At 43.6% G+C, this 25,572-nt stretch overlaps 1 protein-coding gene across 12 annotated transcripts in view; it reads left to right on the top strand.

Annotated features, from left to right (window-relative positions):
• CNOT7 (CCR4-NOT transcription complex subunit 7) overlaps window positions 1-21,366 on the top strand; it is a 53,252-nt gene extending 31,886 nt beyond the window's left edge. For all 12 annotated transcript variants that reach the window (XM_056558872.1, XM_056558899.1, XM_056558838.1 and 9 more), the window contains 3 exons: window positions 9,325-9,469; window positions 11,625-11,735; window positions 19,949-21,366. In XM_056558872.1, coding sequence (XP_056414847.1) covers window positions 9,325-9,469; window positions 11,625-11,735; window positions 19,949-20,077 — 385 coding nt within the window. In that variant the 3' untranslated portion in view covers window positions 20,078-21,366. The remainder of the gene's footprint in view (window positions 1-9,324; window positions 9,470-11,624; window positions 11,736-19,948) is intronic.
• Window positions 21,367-25,572: the final 4,206 nt, after the last annotated feature.

The following is a 25,572-nucleotide window of genomic DNA, read 5'->3' as shown; positions in this document are numbered from 1 at the left end:
GAAGGAAAGGAAGAGGAGGGAAGAGATAGGGGAGGGCGAGGTGCTACCAGGGAAGCACCAGGGCGTCACCGGCTAGGACCAAGGGATCCCGGGACTTCGTCACAAAGCGAGGAACTTTTTGGTTATGGCAGGACGCAAACAGTTCCATATCCAGGGAGCCGCAGAGGTTGCAGATTTCCGCAAACGCCTCTGAATGAGGAGACCATTTGCAGGGGCTGAGAAAGTCCGCCTCCCAAATTTTTCACCCCTGGTATGTGAGTCGCCGAGATGGAGGGAACTCTGAGCTCTGGCCAGAGAAGGAACTTGGAGACCGTGGCCTTCGCCACTGAGCTGTGTGTGCCCTGGAGATTGACATACGCCACAGCTGTGATGTTGTCCGTCTTGGAGAAGGCGCTCCCAATGGCCGAGGCAAAGGTAGATTGCCCAGGATGTTGATGAGTAGACGAGCTTCACGGGAGGCCCAAAGGCCCTGGACCGTCCGGTACCTGAAGACTCCACCCCAGCTACTGAGACTGTCGAGATGACCTGCCAGTGGAGGGGCAGAAAGGATCACCTCTGACGAAGAAGAGGGGACCACCACAGGAGGTACTGGCGAGTCCTGGAAGGAAGAATGATCCTGTGATCGAGGGATAGCAGAGACTTGTCCCACCGGGACAGAAGAGAAATTTGAAGCAGGCGATAATGAAACTGGGCAAAAGGAACAACTTCCATGGCCGCCACCATCCGACCCAGGACTTACATTCAGAACCGAATGGAAACTAGAACAGGACACCAGAGAATCCGAACTCCTGATAATAGAGCAAGGCGCTTGTCTGGCGGAAGCAGAATCTGGGTGGTTGCTGTGTTGAGCCGGAGTCCCATGGAGGTTTAGAGACTGGGAAGTTAGGTCGGACTTGTCCTGATTGACCACCCAGCCGCAACTGGACAAGGTCTGAAGAGTGAGACGGAGACTCTCTTGATTCTGGGCCCTGGTTGGAGCCTTGACCAGGGGGTCGTCCAGGTAGGGAATTACGGACACACCCCAAGCCTGCAGAAAGGAAATCACTGCCGTCAGGACCTTGGTGAAGACCCTTGGAGCCATGGCCAGACCAAAGGGAAGGGCCACAAACTGAAAATGGCCCTCTGGTACTGCAAAGCAAAGATATCCACTGATGTGCTGGAAAAATGGGGATGTGGAGGTAGGCGTCTCGGATATCCACCGAGGACAGAAACTCCCCTTCCATGGATGCCACTACAGAACGGAGAGACTCCACACGGAAATTACAGAGGAGAAGTTGATGGTTGAGGAGCTTCAGATCCAGGACCGGGCGGACAGAATCACCTTTCTTGGGAATCACAAACAGGTTTGAATAAAATATATCCAAGGTTATATATCCAAGCCGCTGAAGAAAGCACCTAGTGGGTGCTGAAACGCGTCCGGTGACCCCCCCCCCCCCCCCTAAGAGACCTATGATACCACTTGTTTAACCATCACTATTTTGCAGTCCACAGAAACCACCAGCCATCACACGGACATTTCTTGAGCGCGCGGTCAGAGACCGGGAGCGCGCGCTACCTGCACAAGGACGCCACCTGGAATACCTGGCTTTGCAAGCGCTGCAGCCCCTGTGTACATTGCCCACCATCCGATAGCACTGTGTAAATAGGAGTCGGCAGAGACTCCAGCGGTGCGCTCTCAGGACAGAGAGCAGGGACAGACGGCTGCCTAACATCGCTGAGGATAAGCAAGGAGCGGTAACTATACTTCCGAAAATTGCATTCGGACCAGTGAGATAAATCCACTTTAATACTATGCGCATAGTTTGAATGAATTGCCGGTATTCGAGTATACTAACCAGTGCTACTGAACTAAAGAATACAGTATCCTACAATTGCTCTGTATGATATATAAGAAACATTGTTGCTTTGGCAAAGTCTGAGGTCAGACACCTGAGTATTACACAATTGCCACTTAACTGTTAAAATCAAAAGGACATTCTATAAGTGTGAAAGACTGTGATGTTCTAGGACTGCAATGGCACTTAAATGGACATTTACCTATAACCAATTGCTATCCAGAGTGTCGATCTGAATTAGCTGCTACCATTTCCAGTGGTCTTATACATATATATATATTTTATTTCTATTTTTATGAATTTCTATATATGAATTTTTTTATGATTTTATATGTCATATTTTTATCTAAATCTATCTGACTCCGTGGACTTACAAGGGCCCTGTGATCCCGGATTGTCAGTTTGATATAAATTAATAAATATCTGATTTATCTTGATATTAACAAACAAACAAGTGTATTCCTTATCCAGAGACCTTGAGCCTCAAATATCTTTATTGTTTAAGGTTCGAATAGAAGCCCGAAAAACGCTCCTTGGGAGGAACTGGGATGATCACTCCCAGAGCGAGAAGGGTCCAAGGCACGACTTGAAAGGTCGATGTTAAGGAAGTGGAACGGGGGGAGGCGGGAACGAAAAAGCGATCCCTTGGAAAAGATGTAAACTTGATCCGATAGCCGTTGTAAACCTCTCTGACCCAAGATTCCTGCACGTGGGGTCCCGGAAAAGGGACAAACTTCCTCCCAACTGAGAAGAATCTTCAGGTGGGGGCCTCCCTTCATGCAGAGGAAGGCTTACGGATGCCCGACTTGGCCACGAAATGGCCGGAACGGTTATCCGATTTCCAGAAAGGACGGATCTTGAAAGAAGGATCCTTCTTATCCTGTGAGGGTGCTGGTGTGGTCGCCCTACTCGAGCCATGGGACCGAAAGGACTGTAAGGAGGTCGACTTCCATTGGGAGTCGGTACGGCGAGACTTAGTCTGTGCTAATAAGGAGTTCTTACTTCCAGTGCGCTTCTGAGATAATCTCATCCAGGTGTTTCCCAAAAAGTCAAGACCCAGTAAAAGGAAGCTCAGTGAGAAATTTCTTGGAAGCGGCATCAGCGTCCCAGGCCTTGAGCCACCTGGAACAACGAAGTGCCACTAGATTACCTGTGGCAAAAGCCATACAACGGGCCGACTGCCTAGAAGCAGAGCACAAAAAGTCTCCAGCATTGGAGAGTTGAAGTGCAAGTTCCGCCAAATCTTCCGAAGGGGCCCCGGACAAAATGCCCTGGCGGAGGCCCAGACAGAAAGGGCTTTTGACACCTAAGCAGAAGCGAATGTAGTAAGTAAAGATGAACCTGCTGCTTCAAAGGCGAATTTTGCCAGATTTTCAATGCTCTTGTCCGCCGGGTCCTTAAAGGACGCTGCATCCACCAAAGGCAGAGTAGTCTCCTTTTGACAGGCGGGAAACCCGAGGATCCACGGTTGGTGGAGATGTCCATCTTGCAATGAGGTCCTGGGCAAAAGGAAGATAGTAGGACCTGGACCCAAGGTGCAACCCCAGGCGCTGGCCATTGGTGGAAAGGGGTAACGGTGCATACTTTATGCCCCGTGCCCCTTAGCTGCATATGGGAGAACAGGTAGCGCCATGCTCCTGAACCCCTACATAAAAAACAAGAAAAGGAGAAAAGAACCTAAAACAGGCCCTAACTGTATAGGATAAAAAAAAGAATACCAGGTCTGGAGAGCTCCAGACCTGTGTCTGCCTCCTACTGACACTAAGCTAAAACTGATTAGCTCAGGTGCCTGTGGGCGGGTATATCCTGCTGGGAGGGGCTGACTTTTCTTGTTGCCTAGTGTCCGCTTCCTAGTGTCAGCAGCATATTCCCATGGTCTGTGTCCTCCAATGGAGCCGATCGAGAAAGTTTATTTAGTGACAGGTACTTTTTAAACTCTGTCAAAACGGCATGCATAGCACCAGTCTGTAGCCTTTCTTGGCAGGAGATATTATACAGGAGTTTAATCATATGCACCGATGGTGTTTCTTACATAAACACATGCACATTACTAACTGGACTGACATTGCACTTGGCTGATATATAGTATTCACTTATTTTTACCGGTAGACAACACGCGCTCCTCACTAAGAGAGCCAGATCTCGTCCCAGTGATCGCGTGGATCCCAGCGCTCATACCTCCCGTGGATAGGGGAGAAGTTTATTTTTGCCAGATTTCCCCTTTAAGGAGGCAAGTAGAATATACCGTATTTATCGGGGTATACCACGCACCGGCCTATAACACGCACCCTCATTTTACCAAGGATATTTGGGTAAAAAAAGTTTTTTACCCAAATATCCATGGTAAAATGAGGGTGCGTGTGTGCGCGTGTATACCCCGATACACCCCCAGGAAAGGCAGGTGGAGAGAGGCCGTCGCTGCCCGCTTCTCTCCCCCTGCCTTTCCTGGGGTCTAGAGCGCTGCTGCCGGCCCTTCTCTCCCCCTGGCTATCGGCGCCGCTGCCTGTTCTGTCCCCCTGACTATCGGTACCGGCGCCCCACTGCCGGCACCAATAGCCAGGGGGAGAGAAGTGGCGCCGACAGCCAGGGGGAGAGAAGGGGCAGCGGCACCCATTGCCGGCGCCACTGCCCCGTTGCCTCCCCCCATCCCCGGTGGCATAATTACCTGGGTCGGGTCCGCGCTGCTGCAGGCCTCCGGCGTGCGTCCCCTGCGTCGTTGCTATGCACGGCGCGGCACACTGACGTCATGCGCTGCGCCGTGCAGCGCATAGCAACGACGAAGGGGACGCACGCCGGAGGCCTGCAGCAGCGCGGACCCGACTCAGGTAATTATGCCACCGGGGATGAGGGGAGGCAACGGGGCAGCGGCGCCGGCAATGGGTGCCGCTGCCCCTTATCACTCCCTGGCTATCGGCGCCGGTACCGATAGTCAGGGGGACAGAAGGGGCAGCGGCGCCGATAGCCAGGGGGTGAGAAGGGCCGGCAGCAGGGCTCTAGACCCCAGGGAAGGAAGGGGGAGAGAAGCGGGCAGCGACGGCCTCTCTCCCCCTGCCTTTCCTGGGGCGGTATCGGCGTATAACACGCACAAAAATTTTAGCCTAAAAAGTGCGTGTTATACGCCGATAAATACGGTACATATATTTTGGAAAGGTGGCGATTTTCAGTTTTTTATTATATTTGTATGTTGCAGCCCATTGAAGACTATTATTTTATTGTCTATTTTATTGTATACAGACTTGTGCGGACCTCAAGGGCCCTGTGATCTGCCAGTCAATTACATGTGATTTTTAAATACATTTTGGTAATTTATCATATTTTTGGGTGTGAATCCAGATATGTGACCTTGCGAGCCAATAACATTATTATTTTTTTATTTTTTTTATTTACTGTAGTTGAAGGAGACACCTTGGTTAAAGGTGTGAGTGTGACTAGCTCGGTCTTTGTGGTGTTGGACAGTGAAGGAACTTCTCCTTTATCTATCTAATTGTACTTTGATTTGGACAGATTTCTAGAAGAATGCCATGTTTTCACTACTTGAGCAGTATCATTTAGAATTGAGTTGTGAGCCCTACAAGAACTGGCTGTGTCCCCTGATGATTTCTTACAGAGCTAGCACAGAAACAAAGTTAATAAATAAGAAGCTGTATGTGTCTAAGAAGAGTTTCTAGATGTCTGAAATACCACCACATGCCCTGTGCGAGCTGTGTACATGTTCTTGTGTGGCCTTTCCCATGTTATTGTCTTTTAATCCTCCTGGCTGCATTTATACCACCCAGTTTCCAGCCTTGGTTTCATTCTTCCTGGACAGAGCTGAATCATCTGTAGGATTAGGAAGCCAAAAGTCTCTAAAGCCTCTGCTTACATGTGCACATTCACATCCAATCTATAGAAGTAGTGCTGAGCTGCAGCTTATTGTTGTTTGTGCAGTTGTGCTGTGTCGTACAGAAAATACTATGGGGGATATTTACTATCACTGTCTATTCTCCGCAGAACTTTAGACAAGAAATGTCTCTGAGCATGGGTCTATTGTCAGTGCAATTTATCAAACGTCGCACAGCGTTTAGTACATTTTGCTAATGGACATTATTGTCTATTATCTGCAGCACTTTAGATGAGAAAAGTCGCATAAAAGTCCCAGAGCCTAAGACAAATATATCATAAGTTGCACATAGTATGGTTATTTATTCAAACGGACTTTGCCGCCACACAGAAGGTAGATGGTAGAAGGTGAGGGGGTTACACTTGCTTATGTTCTTTAGGTTCTGATATTTGTTCAACAATAAATTTAACAAAATATAGCAAAAATGACCAAAAATAATTAGGAATCAATGGTATTAAATTGTATTAAAGGGAACCAGTCATCAGATTTTACCCTATATAACGTTTGACAGAGCGTTATATAGGGTAAAATCTTTATCCTCACCATCTCCAGGGGACACTCCTGCCTGCGGAGATGGTGAGGATGTGAATTTATAAGATGCTCCCTGCCGGCCCCGTAAGTAGTCCCCTGGGCGGGGAGCTCCTCTCACCTTTGTCCGGCAGCGACGCCCCCTACACTTGATTGACGGGCCACGTCATCGCTCTGCTCACTGAACAGAACAGGTGGGCGTCGCTGCCGGTCGAAGACACGGGACTAGAGGAGAGAAGCTCCCTGCCCAGGGGGCTACTTATGGGCACGGCGGGGAGCAGTTTATAAGTTTTTAAGATTGAAGCTAAAATGTCATTTTAAACTTAAACAGCACTGTGTGGCATGGTACGTCCTAACAAAAATTGATAAAAGGCTTCCCACTATTTAGATTGGATTTCCGCCAGGTCTGACATTTCAGCATATTTTCAGTTGATGCGACTTTTTTGAGACTTTCCAATAAAAGTCTCAGTTGCTAAATTCCTGACCACTGCATTTTATCCTCTATTGTAGACCACTATACAATTTCTGCAGAGAAGGGCTCTAAAGCAAAAGTCTCATAAGTCTCAACTAAAAAGACTGAGACTTTCTGAGAGACAGACTGCCTAAACTGGTCTAAACAGTTTGATAAATGTCCCCTATGTATCCACAACATAATATGTCCCTATTAAGAGAATGCAATACAAGCTAGGGTAGCACTAAAGATATTTCACTGCATTGGTGTAAGGTTGGGTTTACACAGTGGAACAAGCCTAAAAATCTGCAATGAAATCTGTTGTGTTGTGTGGATTTTATTATAATTTTTTTTTTTTGCGGCAGAATTTATCCACATATTCCACTCATTGCAATGAATGAAATCTATGGAGAATATGTGTAACTTTTCTCCAATATATAGGGCATTGTGGGGATCTGAAATCTGTCCAACGTTTAAAGGGTACCTCTCCTCAAATAAACTTTTGATATATTTTAGATTAATGAATGTTGAATAACTTTCCAATAGCATGTCAATGAAAAATATGCTTCTTTCTATTGTATTTTTCCCGATCAGTCCTGTCAGCAAGCATTTCTGACTCATGCTGGAGTCCTAAACACTCAGAGCTGCCAGCCTGCTTTGTTCACAGCCAAACAGGCTGTGAACAAAGCAGGCTGGCAGCTCTGAGTGTTCTCCTTTGTGAACAAAGCAGACTGGCAGCTCGTAGTGTTTAGGACTCCAGCATGAGTCTGAAATGCTTGCTGCCAGGACTGGTAGGGAGACCCCTAGTGGTCATTTCTTCAAAGTGGAAAATTAAATAGAAAGAAGCATATTTTTTAATAACATGCAATTGTAAAGTTATTCTGCATACATTAATCTATAATATATCAAAAGTTTTTTTGATTAGAGGTACCCTTTAAAATTCCATGCAAAATTCACCATGTCTGTGTGACAATTTTTTTATTTACGTATCCGTAACTCTTTGATTGCAGTCAAAAGGCATCGCTTGATCTCATGTTTTTATTGCTGTAATAGGCTTTAACGGGTACTCCAGCCCTAAGACATCTTATCCCCTATCCAAAGGATAGGGGATAAGATGTCTGATTGGCAGGACCCCCGCAATCTCATGCAGCACCCACCTGTCTCAGCTACACGCAGCACTGGAGGCTCCGTGTCTGAAGCCTCACGACCACAGGGCCGGAGTATTGTGATGTCACAACTCCGCCCCCTTGTGACATCACACCCCACCCCCTGTATGCAAGTCAATGGGAGGGGGCATGACGTCATAAGGTGGTGGAGTCGTGAGGTCACAATACTCCGGCCCCGTGGTCGTGAGGCTTCAGACATGGAGCCTCCAGCACTGCGTGCAGCTGCGACAGGTGGGAATACCCCTTTACATATACTTCTTTCAGAGAACACTGTATGATAACCATTATTGTGCAGTTATAAAGATTTAAAGGGGTACTCCAGTGGAAAACTTTTATTTTTTTATTTTTTTTATATCAACTGTTAAACATATTTCTAAATAACTTCTATTAAAAAATCTTATTCCTTCCAGTACTTATTAGCTGCTGAATACTACAGAGGAAATTATTTTCTTTTTGGAACACAGTGCTCTCTGCTGACATCTCTGTCCATATTAAGAACTGTCCAGAGTAGGAGAAAATCCCCATAGCAAACATTTGCTGCTCTGGACAGTTCCTAAAATTGACAGCTGAGAGATGTCAGCAGAGAGCACTGTGCTCGTAATGTCAGCAGAGAGCACTGTGTTCCAAAAAGAAAAGAATTTCCTCTGTAGTATTCAGCAGCTAATAAGTACTGAAAGGATTAAGATTTTTTAATAGAAGTAATTTACAAATCTGTGTATCAAAGGAAATGGTCCCAGTAATGTTCACTGAAAAAAATGCTCACCTGTCGGCAAACAGGGAGCAAAGCAGCCGATGCCTTTATACTTTTATGCCTTTATACATTTATACCACCCAGTATAAATGGTGTAAGAGCGGGTGGGTTCAGCCGGGTGGCGACGGTCCGCTATCGCGCTTGTGCGCTTCGTCAGGCCCCACAGGGGGGCCTGACGAAGCGCACAAGCGCGATAACGGACCGTTGACCACCGGCTGAACCCACCCGCTCCTACACCATCCCGTCATCTCCCTCCTATGCACGCTTGTCTACATCATGAATAAAGAATATTCTGAATGATCATTGGTGTCCGAGGTGAGTGCTCCGAAAATTTTTTCTACCTCTCAAGAATTATGTAATTTACAAATCTGTTTAACTTTCTGGCACCAGTTGATTTAAAAAAATAAAATAAAAAATTCTCCACCGGAGTACCCCTTTAAGTTATTACTGAATAACTAGATTTTTATTTTTAAGCTGAGTTTCAACATCTGTGGAAGTTTTTGTTGCCCAGCCTTACAAAAACCAATGTAATTTATGATGAGGAACTCCCTGAACACCTTCATGTACTTGAATATATACTGAACCTACTATAACTCCTGTGTATATACAAACACAAGGTTTTCTATTGGAATCCTATCCAGTAAGTCTTTTCTTTTGTTGTTTATATATATATATATTCTCCTAAATATGTTCTCTTTGGCATCTTGTTGCAGCGGATATGACTTTGGCTATCTAATAAAGATACTGACCAATTCTAACCTGCCTGAGGTTGAGCTAGACTTCTTTGAAATTCTTCGTCTATTCTTTCCTGTTATCTATGATGTGAAATATCTCATGAAAAGCTGCAAAAATTTAAAGGTGCGTATAAATACCAATAGGTTTACCTTTTTATTACTGGATATTTACATTATTCTCTTTTGCTGGAAGATCCTAGGACCCTAAACCTTAAAAAAAAAAAAAAAAAAAAAAAAATGAAAAAGTTAAATAAAAATTTATTCTATAAATAAACTTGCAGGGATTTCAGCAAGCTGCTGATACTTTTCAGATAAAGAGGCTTTTATTTACCACTTATGGCAGTGTTTCCTCATCCAGGGTGCATCCAGCTGTTGCAAAACTACAACTCCCAGCATGCCCGGACAGCCAAAGGCTGTCTGGGCATGCTGGGAGTTGTAGTTTTGCAACAGCTGGAGACACCCTTGGTTGGGAAACACTGACTTATGGCATGCATCTGTCTGCGTCCTACTGAGATTGGGATGCCGTTGTATGCTGTGGTGTAATGTACAGAGCTCTTAAGTCTTGGCTCTGTACATAGTTTGTAGTGGTGGCGGCAGGTTACTGCAGCACAGCCTTGGGCTCCACCACTGCAAACAATGTACGCAACCGAGGCTTCCAGCTCATACATTGTAGATTTTTGGTGCTGGGACTGTGCTGATCAACATGATGGGCTGATGAAGGCTTTTACTGCTCAGCTGTAGCCACATACATTGACAACTGGGCGTTACCATCCCGCTCTCAATAGGATCCGTGCCTTTACAGTCTGACACTGTGTGCCCTGATTGGACCGAAGCGTGTAGGGACACACCACGTTAACAAGAAGACTGATAACGCCCAGTTGTAGGTGTTATTTGTTTATTTCCAGGAACAGTAACAGAGGAAAGTCACAAAACAGAGTCCTAAGAACGGTGCTCCAGAATTATGGTTTAGGAAGAATAAAAGTATGTCCTTAAAGGGGTACTCCACTGGAAAATATTTTTTTCTAAATCAACTGGTGCCAAAAAGCTGCTCTATGCTCAAGAGGAAGTTCTTTTCTTTTTGAATTTCCTTTCTGTCTGACCACAGTGCTCTCTGCTGACACCTCTGTCCATCGATAGCCACTCAAGCACAGCCGGCACTTCAGGACGCATTGTTATTATTCTCTTGTGGACCTGATGAAGGCGCATGTGAGCGCCAAAACGCGTTGTCCTTTAAAAACATTCCAATAAATTGTCCTGTGCAACCGTGGCATTTTGAGTCCATCCTTTGACAGCAGGAGCACTCTACACAATTCCCCATCCTTATCTACCCATTCTCCGTCTATCATTCCGTACCCTAAGGGACACAGAGGAATTAGAGCTGCACACTGCATCCACTAATCTCTACCCACACCTCCCAACAGTGTTGGGCTTACACTGTTGCATCCCCTCAGCAGGTCAGTACAGCTCATTAGGTGAGGTGGTGGGTCCCCCCCCCTTTTTTTTTCCACATAAACAGCATACGAGAGAGCGCCCCTTACTTTTTTCTTTCTTCTACCTTCTATATCTGTGCATTTTAGGAACTGTCCAGAGTAGGAGCAAATCCCCATATCAAACCTATCCTGCTCTGGACCGTTCCGGACATGGACAGAGGTGTTAGCAGAGAGCACTGTGGTCCGACAAAGGAAATTCAAAAAAAAAAGAACTTCCTGTGGAGCATACAGCATCTGATAAGTACTGGAAGGATTTGTATTTTTAAATAGAAGTAATTTACAAATCTGTTTAACTTTCTGGCACCTGTTGATTAGAATTTTTTTTTTTTTTCCAGTGGAGTACCCCTTTAAACAGGTGAGTCAGGAGAATGGATAATTACTGTTTAATGTGAACAGAGCATGAACATTGGATGAATAAATAATTCCTTGTGGATCTTGAAAATTGTAGCACTGCTTCTTGTCTTCAAATTCTATTGTTCAGACCATCGAGTGGGATTTCTAATCCATGTGATTTAGTGGAATTCATTAAAGGAACAATCTAGGCAAAGCTTATGCATAGTTTTAAGTGTGGTGCATGACACATAGAAACCTAGTGTTGCTTTAGACCAGTGATGTTTAACCTGTGGCCCTCCAGATGTTGCAAAACTACAACTCTCAGCATGTCCGGACAGCCGTTGGCTGTAGTTTTGCTGTAGTTTTGCAACCATTCCATGTCTATGTTCTTCCATTTAATGTCTGGGATACAGACAGAATTGCAATCATGTCTTCATCTTGTGTGTCCTTCATCAGGGGGGATTGCAAGAAGTGGCCGAACAGCTGGAGCTGGAACGGATAGGACCTCAGCATCAGGCTGGCTCTGATTCATTGCTGACAGGAATGGCATTCTTCAAGATGAGAGAGGTATCAAATCGTCCTCTCTTTCATTAACTTCTAGTTACACTTTTATTACTTTACTCCTTTATTCACTGAGTAGAATGCACAAATTTAGGCAACCGTTATTTACTATGAAGGTAAGAAATACAAATGAAGTAAAAAACATTCAGTTTCCTCCTATGAGGCTGCGTTCACACAATAGTGTCAGATTTGCGGACTGTCCGCAGACCCATTCAAATGAATGGTAGCGTAACTCACAGCAGGTTTTCCGCAGCTAGACTAGCGTGTGAACGCACCCTAAGGGTATATTCACACAGGGTGGATATACTGCAGATTTTCAACAGCAGAAAATCTTTAGCATTTCTGCTCCAAAATCCGCAGCAGAAAATCCACATAAAATCATGTGGATTTTATTTTGGATTTGCCGCTGCAAATTTTGGTGTAAATTATGTTAAGAGGTATTTCCGACTTGACTAACTCGTAGGTTAGTTAGAAACTTGTAGGGCATATCAAGGTAAATATTTTTGGGCAAATACATTCATTTCGCAATATATAATCAGCCTGACAACCACTTCTAGAGTGCAGTGGTGGTCCGTAACCTTGCCAACAAGCTGTCCACAAGGAGAAGGAATAGCAGGAGAAGGCGGCAGAGTTGCTGAATAAATGTATTTGCTAAAATATTTAAGTTGACCTGCCCTGCAAGTTTAGCGATGTTAGACGATAAAGGAAAACTATTTAATGTTCTAGAAAAAACTGATTTATTATGAATATTAATGTTCTAATTTAAAGGGGTACCCCGCCCCAAGACATCTTATCTTCTATCCAACGGATAGAGGATAAGGTGTCTGATTGTGGGGGTCCCTCCGCTGGGGACCTCCACGATCTCTGCTTCGGTACCCCAGACATCCGGTGCACGGAGTGAACTTCACTCCGTGCCGGTTGACTGGCAATGCGGGGTGGATGCTTGTGAGGTCTCGGTCACACCCCCGCTCGTGAAGTCACGGTCATGCCTCCGGCGCTGCGCCCGACGCACGTTGGTTGCAGCAGGGAGATCGCTGGGGATAAGATGTCTGGGGCGGAGTACCCCTTTAAGACAATGGGAAAAATCTGTGACAAATCCACACAGTTTCCAACAGCAAAATTTACATATTGCACCTCAGGTCAGTTTATGGGAGGATTTCATGCCTTTTTTTTTTTTTTTTTTTTATGCGCAGCATGTGGATTGCAGTTATTGATTTTTTTCACGCAACTCTGTGCCAGAAGTTACGCAGTATATCTGCCCTTTGTGATGTAGTAGGATATAACTGCACTGTAGTTTCACCTTTTGCCACTGAATGGCAGAAACTTCTTCAACTTTCACACACAAAATGTTGTGACTAGGTCAATCTCATTCTTTTGTTTACTCATACATGCCTTTTTACCTTTGTAATTTGGCCATGTCACTAAGATTTGCTCCTTCCTGGCTAAAGCATGTTTAGTGAGTGTGTCTCAGCAAGTATTTGCCCATACAACACATTAAACCTTGCATCTGCATCAGGAGTGAGAGTACATAGACAGCCTATCTTCACTTATGCTGTCTACAGACTCCCTTCTACTACTGGGGTATGTCCTAGCATTTTGTGGATTTTATGCTGTGTTTAATGTTTTATTTACATTGATTAAGCAGCATAAAATCTGCAGAGTATGCTCTACGTGTAAACATACCTTTTTGAGCTGGGGCACAGATTCCCTGGGTCTGGCATTTCCCTGGCATATTGTTTAGTAGATGGAACAGGGACTACTAATATATCTGCTCCATATACAGGGTTCCCATGATGCTCAATGCTAGTAGTGTAGCAGTGCCACAGACACTACTGTGATGTGTACACATGGACACTCATACACCGCTCCAGTCACATGTGTAGAATAAATTACATATCCACTGCCCAACGTGTGTGTGTGTGTGTGTATAGGTGCACAAGCTCAGCCAAAGTGACCATTGGGTTCTTGGCCCTTCTCCCCTGATATACTTAGTTTAGTGAGAGGGCCAAACTTCTCTCATTTAAGAATTATGTAGGCCGCTCTAATCTTGGGAGCTTTAAGTGCACCATAAATGTTTTTGTACCTTTCACCAGATCTTAGCCTCCTCAATATCCTGTCTCTGCAGGCAGTTCTTTCCCCCTCATGGCTTGGTTGTTGCTCTGATGTACATTGTGTTGTGAAACCATATATATTTTCACAACACAATGCACATCATTTCTCATATATATATATATATATATATATAGAGATGAGCGAACTTACAGTAAATTCGATTCGTCACAAACTTCTCGGCTCGGCAGTTGATGACTTTTCCTGCATAAATTAGTTCAGCTTTCCGGTGCTCCGGTGGGCTAGAAAAGGTGGATACAGTCCTAGGAGACTTTTTCCTAGGACTGTATCCACCTTTTCCAGCCCACCGGAGCACCGGAAAGCTGAACTCATTTATGCAGGAAAAGTCAGCAACCGCCGAGCCGAGAAGTTCGTGATGAATCGAATTTACCGTAAGTTTGCTCATCTCTATATATAATCTTTCCAAAGGTAATCAATGAGATTGAAAGGGTCTGAATACTTACATCCATGCCAAATTAGTGTTTTATCTTTTGTAATAAATGTGAAGAAATTTCTAAAATTCAATTTCCCCTTTCCTTATGGGTTATTGAGTGCAGAATAAGGAGGGGGGGGGGGGGGGGTAGATTTTTATTTTATCTTTGCCATAGACTGCAGTATATCAAAATCTAAATAAAAGTTAAAGGGTCAGAAAATATTCCAAATGCATTATAAAACACATTCCTTTATATTTCCTATTCCTTTTTAATCCACTTTGGCTCATTTTCTTTTGCTGAAAACTGTATAGAGTATATACAGCTATTTTATATAATTTTATTTTTTTTAAATCCTTTACAAAAACTAAACCCTCTGCGTGGCTCATGTTACTATATATGGAGCATATTGTCAAGTTATACAGGCACAGAAGAACACATGGTCAGCTTTTCAACAACATGTTAGATTCTCTAGTTACAATTGATTGGTTGTTAAATTGTGCCAACAAGTAAGGAAAGTGCTGCTCTTATACACTTATGTAGGCTCACTGTTCCTAATCCACTGCCGGCACTTCCTAATTCCACACCACCTGCCTGATGCCACCCTAAGATTGTAGATTTTAAGCAAGTTTATAATTCTGTCACAGGTCGTGCAAGTGGCTGATAGCAGGACCAAAATCAGCCCCAAGAGGGCAGTGTACTTCTGCATAAATAAAGGAAAGAAGTTCTTCACCGTTGTGTGTCCTCTGTTGTCCAATAATTTGTTTTATGCAATATCAGATGAATACATTATACAGATATTTACAGATGTGTGTTTCTGACAAACAAACCTACAATTAAAGGGGTACTCCACCCCTAGACATCTTTTTCCCCTATCCAAAGGATCGGGGATAAGCTGTCTGATCGCTTGGGTCTGGCCTCTGGGACCACCGTAATCTCTGTGCAGCACCCGGCATTCTAAACTTTATGTTCAGAACGCATGGTGCGGGCAGCTGTGGGCATGACGTCACAACCATGGCCGCCCACACCAAGCATTCTGAACATAATGTTCAGAACACCGGGTGCTGCATGTAGATCACAGGGGGTCCCAGAGGCCGGACCTTTGTGATCAGACATCTTGATCACTTACCCTTTGGATAGGGGATATGATCTCTAGGGGCGGAGTACCCCCTTTAAATACTAGTTGACCTGACCTATGTGTCATCCATGAATAAAAGATACAATAGTCAACTGTAAATTATTAGAAAGGATGGGCTTCAATGAAGATACCGGCTCACACGGCGCTGATCAACCAGGACATGATATGGAGGATAAAAGAGGACACGATATGGAGGATAAAAGTGAACTTTAATAACCAAGATGCAATGCGTTTTGCTGCGCATGCGCAGCGAAACACGTTGTATCTTCGTTATTAAAGTCCACTTTTGTCCTCCATATCATGTCCTTGTCGATCAGCGCCGTGTGAGCCGGTATGTTCACTGAAGCCCATCCTTTCTAATCCTTTGCTACTATTCACTGGAGGGGAGCAGACAACCTACCATCTTTTGTGCCTGTATCATTGATGTGTATGAATCTACACAACCACCCAGGGTGAGCAGTTATCTATTTCTTCTCTCACACCGGGTATCATCATTAATACCCTATGGAGCGCTTGTGGCCACAGTGTACATAGATCTATAGGTCACTTTTCCAGGGGTATTCGCTACAGCACTGACTTCCCTTAGATGCTAGTCTATGAACATTTTCAACTCCAGATTTTTAGTTCTGGCATTTGTATGGCTATCTCAGCTTCTTAATAAGGCCAAATAAAATATTTGTTGTGTCTCTGACAAGTAGTGAGTTTTTATACAGTTTAGAACATTTTACATATCATGAGTTGCAGACATCTTAAGTAAAAACTTGTTAACCAAATATTGACCAACTTCTGGGGCCTATAGTTCCTATTTTTAGATCTGCCATTGTTGTATCCAATTTGTCAGCGCTGGCTAGTCAAGATCCTTCCATGCTTCTGCGGTTAAATGGTCACTCTTATTTTACACAACTTACCTCCACTCCATGCTGTTAGGTAAATTCCGTCTCTAGCAGCAGAGTGACCAAGATGGAATATGGGAAATAGGAGCGAGGCTTAGTGCTATGCAAAGGAGAGCCTGTACTGTGTGTATGTATTCTAAGCCTGCCCCATCTAGGGGGGGTCTTTGCTGTGCCTGAAAGGTAAATTAAAGGGGTACTCTGGAGGAAAGAAAAATGTTTTCAAATTATCTGGTGCCAGAAAATATACAGATATTTCACTTCAGTTTCAAAATCTTAATCTTGTCAGTACATATCAGCTGCTGTATGTACCAGAGGAAGTTGTGTACTTCTTTCCAATATGACCAGTGTTCTCTTGCTGACACCTCTGTCCATGTCAGGAACTGTCCAGAGCAGGATAGGTTGCTATGGGGATTTGAGGCTTCCCTCTTATCTCTTTCCACCCATAAAAGTTCTTGGCAGCTGTCTAGGTGTGCGTTCTGCTGCCAAACATTCTAGCTCTGACTCCTGCCAGAGAATAAGAAATAGCTGTGCACCATAAAGGGGACACTCAGGAGCTCAGGAACAGCAACAAGAGCACAAAAGCCACCTTGTCACCAGGGTTCATCTAACAAATCCATTCAGGTTTTTAAAATTCTTTTGAAAGTATACGTACACTTTAAGCATCATGGTATACATCTGATAAGGCTTTATTGGTTCCCTACCTAAATTCCTTAAACACAGCAACAAGATCTGTCCCTTTTACTGCAAGGAAATTAAAGGAGTATTCCAGGAATTTTTTTTTTTATTTGACTATGCTACAGGGGCTGTAAAGTTAGTATAGTTCATAATATAGTGTCTGTACCTGTGTGTGACGGTTTTCTCACAATTCTTCTGTGATTTTCACCCCAATATTTATTTTTAACAGCATACAAAATTACTCATGTCTTGGTATTTCCCAGGTTGCAGTGTGTCGAGACCTGACTAACTAGTCAAGGTGATCAGAGGGAGCCTGTCCTGCTTCAATTTAGCAACAGCTGTAGCCCCCTTGGCCCCTGGTTAGAAAACAATGGCTCTGAATTACTATTGTAAACCCAACATGTTTTGTCAGATTGTGCACCAGAATCAGGCGTATTGCGCCAGAAATTCTGTTTGCGCCAGAAATTAAAAACCCGACCAGCTCTCCATTTTACTGAGAGAACCCAAAAAAGGGGCATGCCTGATGGGAAAAGGGGGTGTGGTCACAGAAAAGGGGCGTGTTCTCGATATTTTCATGAAAACCCTACGTATTTACTAAGGTTTCCACAGAAAATGTGGTAGATTTGAACTGTGGAAAACCGGACAGATCAGAGCATGTGTAAAAAATAAATAAATAAATAAATAAAATGTAGGCAAAAGTGCTAAATGTAGGGGAACCTTAGGAAATACAGTGGAAAATAGATTGTAGGGAATTAAAACCCACAAAGAAACCTACACTCCACTCTTAATAAATCAGGGCCAATGTGTTTTAATGGATGGGGCGGCTGATGTGTGGGAGGAAGGAAAGTGATCTCAAACTTTCAAACATGGAACTGTGGGATGTGTAGTTTAGAGAACAAAATCCAACCGGAAATACCCAGTACTGGCAGGTAAGTACTAAAATCTCCTTATGGTGGATAACCCCTTCCCCACCCAGGATGTACTGGTACGTCCTGGGTCCTCTCCCTTTCTATAACGCAGGGCCTGGGGGACATACAGGGTCGGGCCCGGCACCTAGCAACGGCCGGTACCTGTGGCTAATAGCGCACGGCACTAATCTCTGTGCCGTGCACTATTAACCCTTTAGACGCAGCAATCAAAGTTGATCGCTGCTTCTAAAGTGAAAGCTAATCCGTGCCGGTTAGCGGAGTGTGCTGTTCAGGACCTTCGTGGCAAAATCGCGGCGTCCTGAACAACTGGAGGACACGAGGAGGTGCCTTACCTTCCTCCTCTGTGTCCGATCGCCAAATGACTGCTCTGTGCCGGAGATCCAGGCAGGAGCAGTCAAGCGGCAGAAACACTGATGGTATAGCATTGAACAGTATGAGAGATCAATGTACTGTATGTTATAGTCCCCTATGGGGGCTATAAGATTGCCAAAAAAGTGGGAAAAAAAAGTTTATAAAGATCATTTAACCCCTTCCCTAATAAAAGTAAGAATTACCCCCCCCCCCCCCCTTTTCCCAATTAAATAAAACAATAAAACTTTGTAAATAAAAATAAACATGTGGTATCGCGGCCTGCGGAAATGTCCGAATTATAAAAATATATAGTTAAACTGCACGGTCAACGGCGTACGCGCAAAAAAATTTCCAAAGTCCAAAATAGCGTATTTTCAGTAACTTTTTATATAATGAAAAAATGAATAAATAGCGATAAAAAAATTGTCAATTAAAAAAAAAAAAAACACCCTGTATGCAGAAAAATAGAAAAGTTATAGGGGTCAGAAGATGACAATTTTAAACGTATAAATTTTCCTGCATTTAGTTATGATTTTTAGGGTATAATTTTAACCATATGGACCTACAGAATAAAGAAAAGGTGTCCTTTTTACCGATAAATGTACTGCATAGAAACTAAAGCCCCCAAAATTTACAAAATGTTTTTTCTTCAATTTTGTCGCACAATGATTTTTTTTACGTTTCGCCCTAGATTTGTGGGTAAAATGACTGTCACTGCAAAGTAGAATTGGTGGCGCAAAAAATAAGCCATGCTATGAATTTTTAGGTGCAAAATTTAGAGTTCAGATTTTTTAAAGGTAAGGAGGAAAAAACGAAAGTGCAAAAGACTGAAAAACCCCAGGTCATGACTAAATTTAGGCTGCACAAAGGTGTTTGGCAAAGAAATGAAGGTGTCCGATCAAGCCATGACTAAGACCTCACCAATGTTTTTGTGCTTGTTCAGTGCACAGGACGATTAGTGGTTATGGAGGGATTGCAGAGCATATACAGAGTTTCAGATTGTGCCAAATGTATTGCTACACCCAGAAGCTCACAGACCACATGCTCCATCTAGCCTGTTTAAAAATGTGTATATATCTCACACATGATTAAAGGGATACTCCACCCCTAGACATCTTATCCCCTATCTAAAGGATAGGGCAGGCATAGGCAACCTTCGGCACCCCAGATGTTTTGGACTACATTTCCCATGATGCTTTTGCAGCATTTTGGCTGTAAGAGCATCATGGGAGATGTAGTCCAAAACATATGCAGTGTGGAAGGTTGCCTATGCCTGGGATAGGGGCTAAGATGCCTGATCATGGGTATCCCCCGCTGGGACCCCAGCGATCTCTGTGTTTAGAATGCACGGATCGGGCAACGGGGAGTCGTGACGTCACGGCCATGCCCTTTGAAGTTACACCACACTCTCTCAATGCAAGTCTATGGGAGGGGGCGTGGTTTCCGCCATGCCCCCTTCCATAGACTTGCATTGAGAGGGTGTGGGGTGACATCACGAGGGGCGTTGTCGTGACGTCACGACCTCCCCCACTCCAAGCGTTCGGAATAAAATGTTCCGGACGCTGGGGCAGCAAAATACCCCTTTAAATCACTTACTAATTCTGTACACAATCTTTACTTCACCCACGGTGAAGATACATTTCTTGTATAACGTTTGGAACCAATATTTAACAGTTTTCATATCTTCCCTCAGATGTTCTTTGAAGATCATATAGACGATGCTAAGTATTGTGGCCATTTATATGGTCTGGGGTCTGGATCATCCTATGTTCAGAACGGCACCGGGAATGCGTACGAAGAGGAAGCCAACAAGCAGTCATGACCTGAGAAAACAGAACGAACATTTTTTTTTATTGCCAAACTCAGTCACTTTCTACATGTTTTATCTCTGCTAAGATTTCTTGGTTATAAACACGTCCATCTTTCAATTTCCATTTACGTTGTGACTTCTGCTACCAATATGGAACCACTCGGCCTTCAATCAGATTGGTGTGTCACTTCTTATGTTTGCCTTATCTCTAGTAGATCTCCATCTACACTCGTAGCCCAACCTCTCCCCAGAGATTCTTGAATACTTCAGCAACCAAATAACTACAGATTAACACTTCCGTGCCAGCCATGGGCATATATATATATTTTTTTGTTCTTCATTTCTTCATAAGCCTTAATGAGTAATTCCATACACCTTAGGGTCTACACAGTTACAGGGGCTGAAGACCCCAAAACATGAAGATCTCATTTGAAGACTACGGAGAGATCTCAAGGTGTTTGCTGCTTCTGACGCCTGATGTGTCTGGAAACCTTCCAGCTTTTGTTGCACTCTAGTCATAGGAAATACTCTACTTTTATCCCTAAATCCATGTTTACTTATTACCGTCACTATTTTTATTTTTATGAAACATTATTTATTAGGTGCTTCGTTTTGGATATTGACAAAGAACTGTTGGGAAGAAAAAAGGTCATGCAAAAAATAAAAACAAAGTTGACCCCCCAGTCCCCCAGACATTTAATACAATCCCAAAGCTCAACAAGTCCGTTAAAGATCTCCACTGCAGAGGATTAGTCATGGGAAAATACAATTTGCTTTTGTATTTTGCTACAGAAATGTAATTTATTTGTTGTAACAACAAAATAAAAAGTTTTAGCATATCTGAGCTGTTGATGGGTGGCATCGTGATGAGAAAGACGACAACATTCAAGGTTCCGTGGTGCTACCATCACTGAGATAATAGACAATACTGCAGCTTTTGTTGATGCAATTTTTTGCAATATATTTTTTATATTTTCACCATCGATCGACTATACTATCCCAATGACGAATTGCATAGACATAAGATTTTTTTTTTTCCTTTTGGATTGATGAAAAATTCATATTTCCCTACAAATGAGTTGTGTGTGTTTTTATCCACACTTTACTGATCTATGTAATATACAATGAAATGACAGGACTGTTTACCTTTATACTTTGTAATAACTTGAGGGTTGTTTTTTTTTTTCAGCGTTACAGTGTTGTAACAGTGTGATGATCCTTTTTTAATGCATAAAATACAAAATGTTTGCAAACAAAGGATATTTGTTTTTAGAGCTTTTGTAAATAAAGGCTAAAATGGTTGTGGCTGTGTTTTAATCACACCAATTGGCATTGTAATGGATTATAAGGTAAACGTCGCTGGAAATGGTAAGTTCTTCATCCTTTAATTTAAAAGCCTTGATATTACCAGTATGATCTACTCTATAGTGTAGTCATATTTTTTTTCTGATACATTCCACCCTGGCTTGAATTATTCACACCGAAATATTTTTGAATGGGGGTAGCTGGATGACTAAAGGTGATTTATGATGAGCCGTTAACTGCTTGCCCATATCTTACCTTCTGACTAATCACTATAAGAACACACATATACCAAATGGATACCTTACCCAAAAAAACACAAACTCTGGTTCTAATCGCAATTTAAATGTAGCATATTGTTTCTGACATTACATACAGTCATGGCTGTAAATGTTCACACCTGAAAGCAGATAAAAAGGAGAGAAGTTCACTTAGTCTTTGCATTGTGTGTCTGTGTTTGCCACACTAAGCATGGACAACAGAAAGAGGAGAAGAGAACTGTCTGAGGACTTGAGAACCAAAATTGTGGAAAAATATCAACAATCTCAAGGTTAAAAGTCCATCTCCAGAGATCTAGATTTGCCTTTGTCCACAGTGCGCAATATCATAAAGAAGTTTGCAACCCATGGCACCGTAGCTAATCTCCCTGGGCGTGGATGGCAGAGAAAAATTGATGAAAGGTGTCAATGCAGGATAGTCTGGATGGTGGATAAGCAGCCTCAAACAAGTTCCAAAGATATTCAAGCTGTCCTGCAGGCTCAGAGCGCATCAGTGTCAGCGCGAACTATCTGTCGACATTTTTTTTTAAATATATTAATGAAATTGTTATATAAAATAAGTTTAGTTCATTTGTGTGTTTGGTGTGTATTTAATTTATTTAACATTTTATTCATCTATAATATTTGCATAGGGGGCTGCCATTACCCTGGGCATCTGTGATGACGTCACTAAACGACACATCAGAGATGCTCTACGGCAGGGGTCTCAAACTGGTGGCCCTCCAGATGTTGCAAAACTTCAACTCCCAGCATGCCTGACATGACCAGACAGCCATTTGCTGCAGCTTATGGCTGCGGGAATGCTTGGAGTCGAAATTTTGCAACACCTGTAGGGCCACCAGTTTGAGACCCCTGCTCTATGGCATTCACTGGCCATAAGAACGTTAAAAAAGCATTAGGGACTAGAATGCTGTGTTCTGCACATGTCTGTCATGTGCAGAACACAGCGACAAAAGAGGAGCCAGCGCCATGTTGGTAAAGTCCGGAAGCCTCTGCTGTAAAGCACCAGTGGCTGCTTCTGGAACTATTGTCATCATCCTCTGCTGGCTCTCCTATATACCGGCTCAGCTCCTACCAGGGGGAGTTTGGGTCGGCCCCGCAGCTGGTGTCTGCAGCACAGCTCTTCCCTGACTGTCTGCATGACGAGTACCAGATCACATGGCAGGCCCGGCGATGAACTGCCGCTATGAGAAGGGACAAGGAATGTCGTATAAGGTCAGACACCAGGGACGGCTGCAGGTCTGAGAAGGCTGTGTCAAAGCTGTATGTGACATTCAGACTATCTAATGACTCATAGCCCTATGTTTATTACAGGGTCTGTCACATACAGCTTTCCCAGGCTTCTGAATGGCACGTGACCTGCTTAGCACTGACACATTTCTAGTCATTCAGGTGCCTGGGAAGCTGTGTGTGACAGTGAGACCGTGTAATCATTACAGAGCCATGAGTCATAACAGGGTCTGACTGTAATACTCAGCTTTCCCAGGCTTCTGAATGGCATATGGTCTGTTCTATAATGTTTTATCCTCCAATCACCTCCAAACCTGCAGTCAGTATTCTAATGTTATATCACATCTTATCCTCCAGTCACCTCCAATACTGTACTTATTATTTTGCTGTTATATGAACGTGTTCTTTCTTTCTGCAGACCCCACACGGAATGCATAACCGTTTATGAGACGGCGTATTCCTGTGCAGTTAGCGGGATGTCCACACAGAGATTCTCTGTGCGGACATTGCATAGTGTGAACATATCCTTAGTCTGCAATGACCTAGCTCTGGAGGTGACATTCAGTTTCTGTTCTTTACCATTCTTTAGACACCAACAAAATGGTGCACCCAGTGGAACTGAAAAGACTACAACCCCCCCCCCCCCCCCCCTCTCATGCACACAGACAAAAAGGAAGGTAGACGAGCGAGACCAGATTTTCAGAAGTGTATTCTAGGGATGTAAGAAAAAATCGATTTATGTGATTATCACGATTTTTTGTTCCGCGATACTGAATCGATTCGAAAATTATGAGAATCGTTATTTTCTAAACTATTATAATTCACATTTACTGTATTCCACTCACTGAGTCGCTGTCCTATTTGACCGTCTTATTTTTTTTTTTAAACACTTAAACTCCCGACCACTAGTTGGCAGTGCACCTGTTATCATCAGCTCTGTCCCACTCGCAGCTGAGAAAGAACAAGATCCCGTGAGAGTTGTCCTGTGATTGCGTACGTTCTCCTTCCTGTTTGGTCTGAGTCTGTAGTCTCGCGGTAACTGCTGCAGAGTGAATGCTGCATCAAATAGTTTGTAACTGGATTGAACACTGGCTCATGGATCGTACCCAGAGAGTGGTGGTCAATGATTCGTACTCTGATTGGTCCCCGGTTATTAGTGGTGTACCCCAAGGTTCAGTACTGGGACCGCTGTTGTTTAATTTATTTATCAATGATATAGAGGATGGCATTAACAGCTCTGTTTCTATCTTTGCAGATGACACCAAGCTTTGTAGCACGGTACAGTCTATAGAGGAGGTGTACAGGTTACAAGATGACTTGGATAGACTAAGTGTCTGGGCATCCACTTGGCAAATGAGGTTCAATGTGGATAAATGTAAAGTTATGCATCTGGGTACTAATAACCTGCATGCGTCGTATGTCTTAGGGGGGATTAAACTGTCAGAGTCACTGGTAGAGAAGGATCTGGGTGTACTTGTAGATCACAGACTACAGAATAGCATGCAATGTCAGGCTGCTGCTTCCAAGGCCGGCAGGATATTGTCATGTATAAAAAGAGGCATGGACTCGAGGGACAGGGACATAATACTCCCCCTTTATAAAGCATTGGTACGGCCTCACCTGGAATATGCTGTTCAGTTTTGGTCACCAGTCCATAAAAGGGACACTGCGGAACTGGAAAGGGTGCAGAGACGTGCGACTAAACTAATATGGGGCATGGAACATCTTAGCTATGAGGAGTGATTAAAGGAGTTACAATTGTTTAGTCTTGAGAAGAGACGTCTAAGGGGGAATATGATAAATGTATATAAGTATATAAATGGCCCATACAAAAAAATATGGAGAAAAACTGTTCCAGGTTAAACCCCCCCCCCCCCCCCCAAAAGGACGAGGGGGCACTCCCTTCGTCTGGAGAAGAAAAGGTTTAGTCTCAAGGGGCGACACGCCTTCTTTACCATGAGAACTGTGAACTTATGGAACAGTCTACCTCAGGAACTGGTCATAGCAGGAAAAATTAACAGCTTTAGATACATTCCTGGAACAAAGTAACATTAATGCTTATGAAGAAATATAAAATCCCATCCCTTCCCCAATATCGCGCCACACCCCTACCCTTCAATTCACTGGTTGAACCTGATGGACTTATGTCTTTTTTCAACCGTACTAACTATGTAACTATGTAACCAGCAACCAAAATCCAGCCACCCATGAAGAAACCCAGAGCATCATGTGCATTGGCTGAGCTGCTTGTACAAACTTTTTCCTTTGACAAACACAATCGAGCACAAAAATCTGCACATGATGTTGCAGCAACTGAAGTTAGAATGTTTACAGATGAAACCCCCTTGCCTCTCAATGATGACCCTCTTGACTGGTGGAGGAAGCACATTGCAGAGTATCCTCACATAGGTAGAGTGGCAAAGTTTTTTCTCTGCATCCCTGGTACAAGTGTCTCTGCAGAACGAGTTTTCTCCACTGCAGGAGAGATTGGGGGAGATTTATTAAAACATGTCCTGAAAAAAAGTTGACCAGTTGCCCATAGCAACCAATCAGATCACTTCTTCCATTTTTCAGAGGCCTTTTCAGAAATGAAAGAAGTGATCTGATTGGTTGCTATGGGCAACTGGGCAACTTTTCCTCTGGACAGGTTTGATAAATCTCCCCCTCTGTGTCTGCACATAGAAGTGTCCTTAATGG

The sequence above is a fragment of the Hyla sarda genome, chromosome 1 (genome assembly GCF_029499605.1).
Source record: "Hyla sarda isolate aHylSar1 chromosome 1, aHylSar1.hap1, whole genome shotgun sequence".
NCBI lineage: Eukaryota > Metazoa > Chordata > Amphibia > Anura > Hylidae > Hyla > Hyla sarda.
This window is presented reverse-complemented; position numbering and strand designations above follow the sequence as displayed.